Here is a 14,578-nt window from a genome sequence, read left to right as displayed (position 1 = left end):
TCTCTCACACACCGACATTCCCAGATCTCCAGCATAGTTTTTTTGTTTTTTTTGGCCCAACAAAAACATTCTCTCTGTATTTTCTGTTTCAAAGGACAACAAAAAAAACCCATCTCAAACATGTACGTAATTAATTTGTGTAATTTTTGTAATTGCAATTTCAGCAAACAATTCTGCTGTAATTGTAATAGTAATTATAAATATAATTGACTCCAGGTATGTTGAGCACTGTGCTGGAAAGCAAGAGGAGCTCTCAAGGGTTGTCTGGAGCCACGCCATTATCAGGACACAATGTTCCCTGGGGGAAGGGATTGTTAGCGCAAGCAGGGTCCGCTCAGGATGCACCGCCCTGCACTGTGCAGCTTAAACACTTCCTGTAGATCGGCCTGACCCCAGTGGAGCTCTGGAACAGCCTGGACTCTCCTTTCCGCATTCTAATAAACAACCAGGCAAACATTCCTGTGGCGCCGCGGCCAAAATACAGGAGAGCACGAGCAGTGCAAAACAAAGGACTGCGCGATGACTTCATCCCAGCAGCTGGGTTTCAGATAGTCAACAATGTGCTACAGAAGACTGCTGCTCCTGTGGCTACAAACTGTTCTACACTGAGTGATACACCATGCTTACAAATGCATAATTCTACCTCTCCTTAGCTTTGGAAATGTCAAAATGTATAGAAATTATAGATCAGATTAAGTTTAAGTAGCTGCTTCATGGGACTTAACTTCTTGTGCTGTAGAGAAGTCCCTCGCCAGTGTTCCAACTGCAAACAAACCATGTGACCTACAGCACAGGAAGTTATTAGGCACCAGGAAGTTGCAACTGATGTCAGGGGGTGTTTGCCAACGCGTGTAACACTTTAAAATAAAATGGCCATAGATTCATAACGAATTAAAGGGGAACACTACAGGACTAAGGGCTACTCGACTGGAATTCATTTCTGAATTGTAGCCAAACTCACTTCTATAGAACTCATTCCAATGAGGCTCACCTTCTGCAACAGCGCCCCCATGATGGCCGGCCCCTGACACTGCACCAGGCTCTCCTGATTGACTGGATGGTGTCGCAGGAAGTTCTTCACCATCAGCAGGAAGGCGGCCACGCTGTTCCGCTCCAGCCTGCCCTCTAGAGGAAAAAGCAAGAGGAGGCACACAATCAATTCAAGAACCAGCATCTGTAAATAAATCTGCTACTCTTGAGAAATGTGCACCAAAATGTACCCCCTTCAGTGGCTGGTTAATTCAGTTTAAACAGTATTTCAGTAACTATATGGACATCTTATTATCTAATGTAATTTCATTTAAATTACACATTTATACTGCTGTGTCACTGCATCCTGCAGGCTTCTCATTTTTGATGTTTAGATTTTATCAACGTTGTGTGCAGATTGTCTAGGACCTCAGAATAGCTGCTCAATTACAAGACAAAATGCAAAACAGTTCTAGTACATTAGAAAATGCAATGCTTTCTGTTTATTCTTCTAGAGTTTCACCTTATGTGCAATGTGTGTTCAATCACAAAGCAAACATTGTTCACAACTATTGTTGGAACACTATGAGCCCTGCACCATCAAAAGCACCGCCTTCTGAAACCCATTTTAAAAAGGAATTTTTTGAACACTGCAAACCTTTAGTTTTATAGTCATGAATATCTGTTTATACCACAAGCGTGAGTATATCTAGCATGGGATACTCGAGCAGGACACCATGAGTGGGATAACATGCTTACTGGGACTAGTTTTGAAGGTGTCTTTGTTTTCATTCCAAACCTGTGGTCTATTGCTGAAATTCAGGACAGAGCTGTGCTCAAGATTTCTGATTACAAATTTCTATTATTGATTTGGACTCCGATTTCCTTGAGAACTAGTTCATTCAAGAAATGTCTGTTACTGATCTGCCTGCACCCGACTCCTCCGAACAGCCATTAGCCCCTTCATTACCACTAGCAAACCAACAGAGCGGCTGCAAAGGGACAGACTGAGCTCAAGGATCTATCTAAAGAAGGCTGTGAAGAGGCCAGAAACAGGGAACGAAATGAATCCGCATCAAAGCACACTCTGTTGACAGTGAAAGTAAAGATCCCTCAGGTAAAATAATCCCTGAATTAATTGATTTAATATAAATAATGTAACAACTGTACTGCTATTTATTTTAAATATATAATTGTGGTATAAACATAACTGTCCTTACATAAACAACTCACTGCTGATGGGGCTCCTGATTTCCTGGGACATCTTCCTGCAGCAAATACAAATCGTACATACTACGAACGATCATTCATTATCTTGTATCTATATGTATGTTTATCTATATGTCTCAAATATCTGTATGTATGTTTATCTATATGTCTCATAAGTCAGGTCATAGACAATTGTGCCTGTGAAGTCTGATTTATGGGGCACCCTGTAACGGACACGCAGGTTCTGGGGTAGTAGGGTGGAAGAGGGGAGGGGGTACTGACCTGAGGACTTGCCCAGCGGCAGCAGCATGCTGGGGGTGTTGCGGGAGGAGGTGAGCTCGGGTCCCACCAGGTCTGTGGTTTCTTGTGGGGTCTCTGACTCCTCCACCTTGCAGCCCACCTGTTCCAACATGGGCAGTAGCACACCCATCCCTCCCACGCAGTTTATCACATCCTGAGACGAATGATAAGAGACGGTATAGACACACACACACAGAGAGCCCGTTCAGAGTAGAGCAACCACTCAGCAAACACATCACGACAAGAGGGAAGACTAGAGAAGAGAGAATATAAAGTGAACACACTGCAGAGCACCCACTCCGAAAACACATCATAAGAGACAAGAGACCAGAAATTAGGGGGTAAGAGAAAATAGACTAGAGGGAAGAGGCGAGACGAGAGTCAGTTTAAACAGGTCAACACACTGTGGAGCACCCACCCAGAAAACACATCATAAGAGACAAGAGACCAGAAATTAGGGGGTAAGAGAAAATAGACTAGAGGGAAGTGGCGAGACGAGAGTCAGTTTAAACAGCTCAACACACTGTGGAGCACCCACCCAGAAAACACATCATAAGAGACAAGTGGGAATTAACTGCCAATCATGAAAACAAAAGGCCAGAGAAAAGCGCTGGATCTCAATAACGTCTGTTGAATAACTGTTATTATTACCAGGTTTCATCACAAGTGTTTTTCCAGATATATGCAAATATGTTAACGTGCCATACAGATGGACCAATGTAGGGAGAGACAGACACCCCCATGTACCCCCAGAATATAATACCAAGTTTCATCACTACTGCATAAGTGGTTTTCCTGATATAAAGTGTGACATACTGCAGGGGTTAATATAATTAGTATGAAACTAGCAAGAAACTACTAAATGCAACGTCCCTTTTTCCAAAGTTAGTTTATATATATATATATATATATTGTGAAGGGTTTTTAGTCCTTCGGGTTCTTTTCCAGCACTTAAAATGACCCAGCCACACACAAAACTTGATTTTTAACAGCGCTGTTGCGCTAATTTTTTAATAGTCACAAAACCAAAATAAACACAATACAAAACAAACACCTAGCTCTGTACGAGCACTAACTACACCTCAGGAACACCCTGACTACCAGTGGGACAGCTAGGCTGTTTCCCCACTACACAATAAACACCACACAGGTTTCATACAACGTACTTTTACCTTACGACTGCTGGGAAGCAGAGTACCTCTTCCTGCCTCCTTCTACTCAGCAGCCTAGAACAGACTGGCTGCTCTCTTTAAATACCCTGCACCTGGCTCTAATTTACAATGATCACCAGGTGCAGGGGATAATTAAATTAATAAAACAAAACAATTACCTCAACCAATGTGCATTTGCACATGTTTTCTGCAGGGAGTATTTTAACCCCCTCCCTGCTGTGTTACAATATAGACACACACACACATACACACTCATACAGCATGTGCCTTTACCTTTAACTATCCAGAATCTAGCTCACAGCACGGCACCATATCAATAGTGTAGCCCAGGCCTGCAAAAGGACCAGGGCTCCACTTTCTCACTTGCATACACTGTGCTTGCTAGTCTGCTGTCAATCCCTAGAAACCAGAATTCAGCTGAATTCAACTGGAGATTTTCCAGAAATCTTGTTTGAAGGATGGCTTACAAACAAACACAATCGCATTGGTTTGCTTTATACTGCCATGCACTCTGCCATCTTCCAGGGGACAGGACAACAGTCAGGCAAGATATCTGGATCTTCAGTAATAAAGAGAATTGTTTGGCTTTACAAAAACGTTATGACAAAACTGTCCACTTTTTAGTGTCTATCATTATTACAGCAGATGTTACTATGAAGTGTTACGTTGAAGTTATATATGACAAGACACAAATGGATGGGAAAACATATTAGGCATCTGCAAATGTAAAATAGTTTAAGAAAAACATCCACTGTCTGGTGTTGCCGTGTTCAGGTGCGTGCTCAGGTGTGTTCTTGTTGAGCTTTGAGCTCATGAGCCTACAATGAACAGTAATCATTTCCAGAATGGGAAATTATATGCAAGTCTGATGGGTCAGAAGCTGATCTCAAAACCCTTTTATCACTCATACAGGTGCACAGCACAGACCCTTAGTGGTCTGTTCATGAAGGGTTAACGGCTGTAGTAAGAGGAAAACAGGAGCACATGATCGGATTTCGACCATAGCCGTTTACTTAGACCATTGCTATTCATAAGGGACAACTGACATGCGTCGTTAAGCGCCAAGGACATTCGTTCCAGAAAGAATATTTTAAACAAATTGAGGTTAACAAATACATCATTACATGAAACGACCTAAAGACCTTATCTAACTTTCACACTTCTTCATACAGTAGATAACCACAGAGCAAAAGCTGGTTCACAGTAGGTTCACGGCCAGGGAGAGGCAGGGCAAGTGGGACCCCTTAAATAACAATTCAGTGCAGTTCCTTATCCTAATCCTAAAGCACTTCTAGTCAGTGTCATCCTAATGTACACTGTGCCACTCAATTAGATCAGTGTACTGCAAGTCTTACTCTCTAATGTATGGATTTCCTCTCTATGGTTTGTATAATTAAGCTCCCAGTAAGTCGGTTTGTGATCCATGCACCGATTCCAAAAACAGTAATCTGACAGAGTAATGCAGTATCCAGCTTGCTATTGGAGTGATGTCTACATGTTTCTATCATCGGCAACTAAAGTTTTTTTTTTGTTTTTTTTTTAGCTTTAAAAGAAAGAGAAGCTGTGAGCAAATATAGAATGAGCGATTAAACAATCCCAGTAGATTAGTAACAAAGGACAAGTGGATAAATAGAAAAACAATCACAATAGTGTTTAAGAAACTTGCAGCACTACGTAATACACAGGAGACCTGAACAGCAAGCAGAAAAAATGTAACACATATTGTATTCGGCAGCACTTTGAGGGACCTGGCATTCTCTAATAATCTATTTATATGGTTCTGTAGTTCCTTTCATTAACACATTTCCTGGACAACCCCCTCTTCCCCAAGTAAGTGAGTACAGTTATGCAACTTCTCTAAAAATGAGAAGTGCATTCTTTTATCCTTCTTTCTAAATAAATGGCAACTGGTTTAAAACACCTGAGGATACTTGTAAAGGGAGAAACCTCAAGCTGGTGCCATGTACTCATTGTGCTGCCATATAGATCGGTGTAGGACCCTTGCTGTTTCTTATGTACATTAATGACCTCGATTGGGGGATAATTAGCAAGCTTGTAAAATGTGCAGATGACACAAAGCTTGTCCATTTTCAGCCACCCAGTAAATTCAAAAGGATTTAGACCACATACATAACTGGTCAGAAAACGTTGCAAATTGTAATTCATTTGGGATTCAAATACCTATAGTATGGTATAGAACTAGAACAGGCCCACCAAGAGAAAGACCTTGGTGTTGTACAAGACTTATTTCTGTCAGCAATCAGACAGTGTGAAGAAGCAATTACAAAGTCAAACAGAACACCTGGTCCTAAAGTCAAACGTGTACAGTACAAATCAAAAGGAGGTTATGCAGAGGCTGTATAATGCACTGGTGAGACTGAATACTGTGTTCAGCTCTAGTCCCCATAAAATCAAAACGGTTCAAAATCACACAAACCTAATTAAGTTAATTAACCAGACCCACCTTGACGTCCCAGTTTACCACTTTGTGCCCAGTCAGTCTTCCATCATACTGGTGGTTAGGAGACAGGTCGAGGCAGATGTGGTTTTTACAGGCCTGGAGGAGAGAGCAAACTGGTAGGTTACAACCAACAAGGTTTCATAAATCTAATAAAACCCCCATTCTACTCTAGTGTAGGGAGCAAAGTTTCCACTGACCACATCCTCTAATACTGCTACACATGGAGAGCTACTGTATGGCAGGAAGTGTCTATACATAACTACCACTTAGACTTTCTATAGCTGCTTTAAGGGAAGAGTTAAGTCAACGAGCACCAGATTTCAATGCTGTGGAGCTGGTCAATGCCTGCCCAGTTGCGATAAACCCTGAACATTGGCGCTGGATTGATAAGGCCTCACCACATTTCTTCTTCTGGATAAGTAACTAAATCTACCCCGTCACAGCATTGCCCTGTACAGAAAAGATGAAATAAAGAAGCACTGGACTGAATCCCTGAACTGAACTGCATGATGGGTCTGTTGCATCAGGCACCCTGCCTCCCACTCCACTTGGTCTGTACCTTTGGAGTGTAGCAGAGCAGCAGTTTGCTGTTGAGGTCCAACATCTCCCCGTCTGGCTTGAAGGGGGTCACGCTGTTGGGTCCTGTGCGGAGACAACAGGGAGAGACACTGAGACCAGACACAGAGTGCTCTTTATTATGGTTTATTCATTGCTACTCCTTTAGCTCTCTAAGGGAGAAGGTTATAACCAAACAAGGGCTGTAAGAGAAAGTGCAGGAATTTTTAAACTTATTATTTTTCTGTTTCAAGCATTAGTTACAAGGATTTCCCAAATTTCTGTTTGAAGTGTGTTATAAACAGGCATAGGAAAATATGCGTCTGCTATACTTGCATCATTAATAAGTGCAAAGACGACATTGTCATGCTCTTCCTTAGATCAAAACTCCTCTCCTCTCCCCATGGAGTCTTTGCTATTCTAATAACTTTTACAGAACCCCCTGGCAGAACTTATATTTCTCCTATTAGACACTCTCCAAAGCATCTGTCTAAGGGGAAATACAGCCAGTCACAACCAGTCAAACTGATCTCACCTTGCAAATTAATCACTTTCAGGCATATTTTAATTAAAATGTTGATTCACTTCCTACTACATTCTGAGCCATTCGATTAGTTTGGTTTATTCTTAAGGGTCAGATAGCTACAGGCCTTTGTTTTTTCTAGCTTCCTATCCACCTTGGTCTTGAGATTTTGAGAACAATCTTTAGTTAGATATCTGTGAGATTACTCACTGAATAACACAAGATTTTGCTTGGAAGGCGTTTTTTTAATACTGTGTAATGTTTGTTATATAATTAAACAAGTGTAGAATATTTAGGTTGCTATTTGATGTGTTATTGTATTCTGAATGCAGCAAAAATGATGGTACTCTGTTGTGTACTGCACAGCTGATGTGGTACTGTAGCTTTAATTGGAAGAACAAAGCGCACTGTGACGTTGCTGCTCATTGCATAAGCTAGGTTGTGTCTTTGGATGATCTTCTTCAGATCGGGTTTGGGTCACGTGAATTCTCTGCATTGCAATGGGGTCATTCTCAAGACGACCCCACCCGAACAGGAAAAGATTTCGGGATTCTAAAAATGTTTATTAAACCCAGAAAAGCCCCACAGGCATTTAGTGAACATTAGCCACTAATTAAAACGATAAAGCAAAATACTAAATTGTTGGTAGTTTAACAAACAACATAACAAAAAAATTTAAAAAAAACACATAAGCTTATGTTACATTTAATATAACTCACTTAAAAATATACTGATTAATTGAAAACCATTACACAGTCATTAAGATGCATTATAGTCAATAGCCAGAAAAAGAGGTAACTGTTTCCAAAATCTGTTGAAGAATTTTTCAGCAACACAGCAGATGGTCAAAACAAAGGAGTTGGATTCACATTTTGAGAAAAGCACTTGTAACAAACTACAACAAAGGAAATGGCTACAAAGCAGTATCAAAGAAATATGGAATACCAAAATCCACAATCAGAGCAATAATCAAGAAGTATCACAGAACAAATTCAACTGAAACACTTGAAAGAATTGGCTGTCCAAAGCCAAGGAAAGAAAGATTTAGAAGCACTGGTCATTATAGTGCACGAAAAAACTGTACAAAGGCACCTGAACTCGCAAGAGTTGTATACTGCAAAACACTTAAAGAAAATTCATAAAACAAGAATTTGACAAGAAATACAAACAGGAATCTGAAGCCTTCTTAACAACATTCTCTGGTCCAATGAGACTAAAACATATCCCAAAATTGGACCACTATGTTTGGGGGAAAAAAAGGCAAAACCTTGTACCTATAGTTAAATATGGAGGTTATTCGATCATGATATGGGGGTGTTTTAGCTTTTCAGGGACTGGAGACATTCATGTAATTTAAGCCATGTATAAAAAGATTCTACAAAGTACAATGATACCATCTGTTTGCAGGCTGATTGGCAGACAAAAACAAAAGATAAAAGTTCTTGAATGGCCTTCACAATCATCAGATACCAATAGAATAGAAATGCTTTGGACTGATCTGAAAATAATATATGTGTATATACATTTCTGATATATACTGTAAATTATATGCTTCGTGCAGATTAAAAGGTACTGTGGTTCAGTGCAGAGGTTAAGCAGTCATGATACCTTGCACAGACTACATTGACACTGCCTGCCTCACCTGCGCTGTGCAGAGCCTTGACCTGGGCGGGCTGCAGGGCCTCGTGGCAGACGAAGGCAGTGCCCAGCATGCCCCCCAGGGAGGAGGGAGTCCCCCACTCTGCGTCCTGGTTCCCCGCAGGGATGGTGTGGACCAGGCAGTCCCGGGTGGGGGGTCCGGAGAAGGAGGCTGGGAAGGACTGGGAGCGGCTCAAGGGGGGTGCGTGGCTCGGGAAGGAGAAGTCTAGGGGGTGCGAGGAGGAGGGCAGGGTGGGGGTTGTTGTGGTGGGGGTTGTTGTTGTGGTGGTTCGGTGGCCGGCAGATCCAATACAGCAGGAGGTGAAAGCCTGCAGATAGAAATAGAGAAGAAGAAGAATTCAAATTGAAGAGAAATTAACCTGCTGAAAGTTCTGGTCTATCCTGCATAGCTGTGATAGTTAGCGATTTTCAGCTGGTCATACTGGTTTAAGAGACTTGATGTTGGTTGAAGTGCGGCTGTAGTTAATCTCGTGCAAGGTAATAAACAGTCAATTAAAAAATCCCTTCCTGTAAAACTGAACTGATGAAACAGAAGGAGGCTAGAAAAGACATATCCCAATACGTTTTTATAGGAAACCCAAGACCGAACAGATATTTTTCCATACTGAGGTTGCTGGAGAAACTTAATAACCCACAATTTGTTTTTATTTAGATACGCTATCCTTCCTATTACCAACTATATACAGTTTTCTGAAAACTGAAATGTTCATGGATTATAAAGTTTTTCCAGAAAATAGTTTTTCATGGTAAAAATGACAGAAAATGAGATGATTCTCAAACATGTTTTTTCAGGACACTCCTTGAATTGCTGAAATCTGTACGAGGAACTTCAAACACCAGGCTTTCAGGAGGAGCAGGTGATGTGGGGTCTCGGTTGTAAGGCCCCTCATATTGATTGGAAGCCTGTACACATACAGTGCCTCTTCCTTACCTCACTGAGGGACGGGACTCTGAGCTGAGCAGACTTGCACAGCAGTCCATCCACAAAGATATTGACCAGGTTCTGACCGAAGGGGCGCCGCCCGGCAATGTGCACAATATCTACCGAATGCTGGAGAGAGGGGAGGGGAGGTCAATACATTTAAAATCAGCAAGTTCTTTTTTTTTTTTTTTTTTTTTTTTTACTGTCCTAATATCTTTTTTTCTTGCAATTACTGGTAATACACTGCTGAGCACAAGAGGGTGCTGACACAAAAAATGGGACACTTGGCTGATCTAGCCTAACTATTACATGTCTATGGCAGGTAACTAGAACATAAGAGAAACTCCAGAACTCACAACTGGAGAACTAACTCAGAATGGTTGTGAACATCAAAAAAGCTAAGGGTATGACTTAAAGAAAAAAAAAATTCTTGGGAGGGAACCTTTTTTGTTTTTTGACAAGTACAGAAATGTAATAATCCATAAATCATGTCAAAGGAAGCTGAGAACACCTGTTTGCAAACAGTGGATGGAAATGTTTACTATTATAGAGTTAGTCTGAATATTTTCTTTAATTGCTGCCACATGCAACAAGGTTTTAGAAGTGGTGTTGCCTTGTTGTCATTCCTCATGTGGAGCACAAAGTAGTTGTGCCAGTTTTTGAGGGCATAGAGCAGGGCTGCACAAATCCTTGAGATACAGAGTCGTCCAGGTTTTATTATTAAATAATAAACTAAATAAGACTTTGGGAAGAAATTAAATGAATAATTTAGGGTCATAAGACCAGGAGGGCTCCAGACCTCACAGAACTGCTGAGGCTGATTTTAACCCTGTGTTTCATAGTTCAAAATTGGTCAAACCCCCCCAAAAATCCAATCCATGTCATTTTTTTCTTTTCTTCTAAAAGTTATTTTAAAATAAAATACAATACAATGATTACCATGAAGAGTATTCAAACACAGCTTACTGCCAACAACAACAACAAAAAACACTGTCTGGATGACTGATTTAACAGTCCAGTATACAGGATGATATACAACAAAGGGCTCATCTCCAAGAGGCTCAGAACTCTAAGCATCAGGCCTCAGCCTCTCTATTCAGGGGGCTGTAGTTCCTCACCCAGGCCGAGTCACTGAAGGACACCTCGGGTAAAGCGACGGTCATGTAGTCTTTCTTGGTGCAGACTGCCACCACCAGCATACCCTCAGCCGTGAAGAAAGCCTCGATCCCAGTCCCGCTCGCCGTGAAGAAACTAGAAGCGAAAGCAGAGACAGACTGAAGCCATTTAGGAAACTTAAATCATTAGCCACATAAGTTTTTATTCAATTTATTTCAACTTGTAACCGAGAGAAACAACTGGAAAATGATCCTCAAGGTTTACAAACTGATGATGTAAAAATCTGACAGCAATGGCAGATGACAGATGACAGATGCACCTCGATTCTGCAAAGTAGCAAAAGACTGGGACTGCATGGTATCCGACTACCTCTGCTTTCTGTGAGGGAGCGCTTATTTAACCATTACTGATTACACCGTGTAACAATTTTTTTTTTTTTTTGGTTCCTGGGTAGTAAGTGTTATTTCCTAATTGCTTATGCCTCAAAAGTATAGAAAATGGCTATTATTCCCCAAAAACTTTGCTTTTGTGACCAGGACAGTGATATTTTGAAATTTACCTATTTTCCAGAACATTCCAGATAGATTCAGTGCTGAGTAAACTTGGAGTAACTTTCTAGAACTTTCCAGTAATATAAATAGTAGTATAAATACAGGGACCTTAAGCCCACCAGTTCAGTTTAGTTCCAGCTGCCTGGTGGATACATATCTGCATTTTTCTGAGATGGCATCAAGAGGCTGCAATGGTGGCATTCCTGATGGGTCTCCAATACGGTTTTACCAAGTTTCCCTGCTATCTTTGCCTTTGGGACAGCAGGGACACCAAGGCGCACTACCACAGGCGGGACTGGCCACAGCGGACCGAGTTCTCTGTGGGGAGGAACAACGTCAAGTGGGAGCCACTGGTGGACCCCCGGAAGGTGCTGATGCCACCACTGCACATCAAATTGGGCCTTATGAAACAATTTGTCAGAGCTCTAGATAAAGAGTCGGCAGCCTTCAAGTACCTTCAAGACTTCTTCCCTAAGCTGTCTGAGGCAAAGGTCAAAGCCGGTGTCTTCGTCGGACCACAGATAAAGAAGATCCTGGAGTGCACTGAATTCCCCAAGATGTTCACTAGTAAGGAGAAAGCGGCTTGAAACAGCTTTGTCGCAGTGGTTCGGGGCTTCCTGGGCAATCACAAGGCCGAAAACTATGTGGAGCTGGTTGAGACTCTGATGAAGAACTACGGCACAATGGGCTGTAGGATGTCCCTCAAAGTCCATATCCTTGATGCTCATCTTGATAAATTCAAGGAGAACATGGGAGCGTACTCGGAGGAGCAAGGCGAGCGCTTCCACCAGGATATACTGGACTTTGAACGCCGCTACCAAGGACAGTATAACGAGAACATGATGGGAGACTACATTTGGGGGCTGATTCGTGAAAGTGATTTACAGTATAATCCTAAATCTCGAAAAACTACTCACTTCTAAATCTTTTGTGGTCATTTTTGTATTACTTTAGTATAAATACATGTTAATTTGGATTCATATGTTGTTTTTTTCAGACTTTATGTGAATGAAAAGACACAAATTTGCCAGTTTTCTCATTGGAAATAGGTCAATTTCAAAATATCACTGTCCTGGTCACAAAAGCAAAGTTTGTGGGGAATAATAGCCATTTTCTATACTTTTGAGGCATAAGCAATTAGGAAATAACACTTACTACCCAGGAACAAAAATTGTGTTACATAGTGTTATTCAATGAATTTCATTTGAAGCTGAAGTACCCACATTGAGAACAAAGTTTTGTTTACAATGAGGTCCTGGAAGGTCACTCACAAAACACACAAAACAAAAGATAAAATAAAATTAGAATCATGTATGGTATCTACAGCCATTACAGTAGACAGAAGGGAAAAACATTTAAATAAAAAATAAAATAAAATAAATCAGGAACCAGTTATGTAACTAATCCAAATCACAAGTTTATTCAGAAGTTTCTTTAACGGAAGTGTTTTTAACGGGGGAACTACCTGACTCAGGACAGCTAATTCTGCACTGGTTAACTCTTGGCCCTGAGCTGCTCTCCCCTCCTGTTTCCCATTTACCTGTAGAGCTGTTTCCTGCGTGGTCCTTTGCCCAGTCTGCGCTGCGGGGTCAGCCCCTGTGGACGCTGCATGTTGAGGCAGAGCCAGGCGTGGAAGGAGAAGCCGTAGCCAGGCCAGCGCTGGATAGCAGGGACCATGATACCGGCCATGCTGGGTGTCAGGTCGAAGTACTGCAAGGCGCTGTCCACCCCCTCGTGCCCGGCCATGGCAGACAGGGCCTGCACCATGCGGTCGCAGTAGGGGTGCGTGGCCCCTGGGGCCTCCGACTCTGGCCTCAGCAGCAGGAGCAGGCGCTTGAGCTCCCCGGGGGGTAAGGAAAGGGCACCCAGTGACTGCAGCAGCCCGATCAGCTGGTCTGCACACTTCCTGTCCAGGCAGTGGTGGTCAGAGAGCACATCCAGGAGAGCACTCACGAGCCCTGCCTGCACCGCGGTGGTGCGGTCTTGCAGCGTGCCCCCGCAGGCCCGGCCCAGCCAATCAGAGAGCAGCACCTGCAGGTCACGGGAGGTGAGCTTAGGGATCCACTGCACCAGCAGGAGGAGAGGCTGCTCATTGTTGATCCGCACAGCCGGAACCTGAGTGTGGTCTCCTTCCACAGCCTGTAGAGACAGTGCATGAGTGTTGGTCAACACACAGAACACAACAGGAATACAGGCTACAGCACTTAGCACCACACCAGATATCGGTCAGTAATGGACATGATTCAGGATATTCACATCTCAGTGGTTCGAGATCAGGAACTGGGAGTTAGTGTGGTTTAGTGGTTAGAGCTGAGGGACTCAGAAGCAGTGTGGTTTGGTGGTTAGAACCGAGGGACTCAGAAGTAGAGTGGTTTAGTGATTAGAGCCGAGGGACTCGGAAGCAGTGTGTCTAGTGGTCAGAGCTGAGATTCTAGGAGGCAGTGTGGCCTAGTGGCTATCCTGAATCAAAAGAACGTTACACTGTACAATCTAATATCAAAGGCAATACACCAGGGAACCGTCTTTAATCTACAAGCTTATGATAATTAGCTGTTGGATTTCGAAAAAAAATCATTCATCTTATGAGTCACACATAACCGCAGTATACTGTATAAATGGGTTATACAATTAATGCCTATTCTACAACCTGCTCCAACACTGCAGCAGATAGGAGGCTGACAGCTGATAAGCCCCTCACGTTTGAGAGTGCATTGTTTTGTTACTGATGACTTGGCGACAGCACCGTTACCATATTCATGAGCTCCTGGAGGAGTCGTCTGGTTGGCTGGCCCTGGCTCTGCAGCACATCATAGAGGTGAGAGTAGCCAACCCTCTCCTTGAAAACCTCCTAGTGGCGGGGCAAAGGGAAAAGAAGGAATTGTCAACAAGTATATGCAAATCAGTAAAAATAAATAAATAAATAAAACTCGTAGAATCATTTGGAAATGTACAACCTAATTCTTAATGAGGATGTTGAATGAACTACATTTTTAGGCAAAAGAAACTACAGAGCAAAAATACAGTTTTTTGTATATGCTAAGTAAGGAAAATAACCATAATTTGCACTGCTGTCACCACCGCTTAGAACAGGTGCGTTTGTGTTAACGTGATTCGCCCACAGTAAGCGATGGACTGTATAAA

The 14,578-nt window shown here is 42.3% G+C and overlaps 1 protein-coding gene across 4 annotated transcripts in view; it reads right to left on the bottom strand.

Annotated features, from left to right (window-relative positions):
- Positions 1-14,578, bottom strand: part of LOC117400205 (neurobeachin-like protein 2) — a 118,861-nt gene that overhangs the window by 36,525 nt on the left and 67,758 nt on the right. For all 4 annotated transcript variants that reach the window (XM_059022770.1, XM_059022768.1, XM_059022771.1 and 1 more), the window contains 9 exons: positions 14,187-14,285; positions 12,978-13,576; positions 10,889-11,021; positions 9,780-9,899; positions 8,832-9,156; positions 6,671-6,753; positions 6,115-6,207; positions 2,461-2,632; positions 992-1,125 (listed from right to left, as the gene is read on the bottom strand). In XM_059022770.1, the coding sequence (XP_058878753.1) occupies positions 992-1,125; positions 2,461-2,632; positions 6,115-6,207; positions 6,671-6,753; positions 8,832-9,156; positions 9,780-9,899; positions 10,889-11,021; positions 12,978-13,576; positions 14,187-14,285 (1,758 nt within the window). The remainder of the gene's footprint in view (positions 1-991; positions 1,126-2,460; positions 2,633-6,114; positions 6,208-6,670; positions 6,754-8,831; positions 9,157-9,779; positions 9,900-10,888; positions 11,022-12,977; positions 13,577-14,186; positions 14,286-14,578) is intronic.

Source organism: Acipenser ruthenus, chromosome 4, assembly GCF_902713425.1.
Source record: "Acipenser ruthenus chromosome 4, fAciRut3.2 maternal haplotype, whole genome shotgun sequence".
NCBI classification, from domain to species: Eukaryota; Metazoa; Chordata; class Actinopteri; order Acipenseriformes; family Acipenseridae; genus Acipenser; species Acipenser ruthenus.
This window is presented reverse-complemented; position numbering and strand designations above follow the sequence as displayed.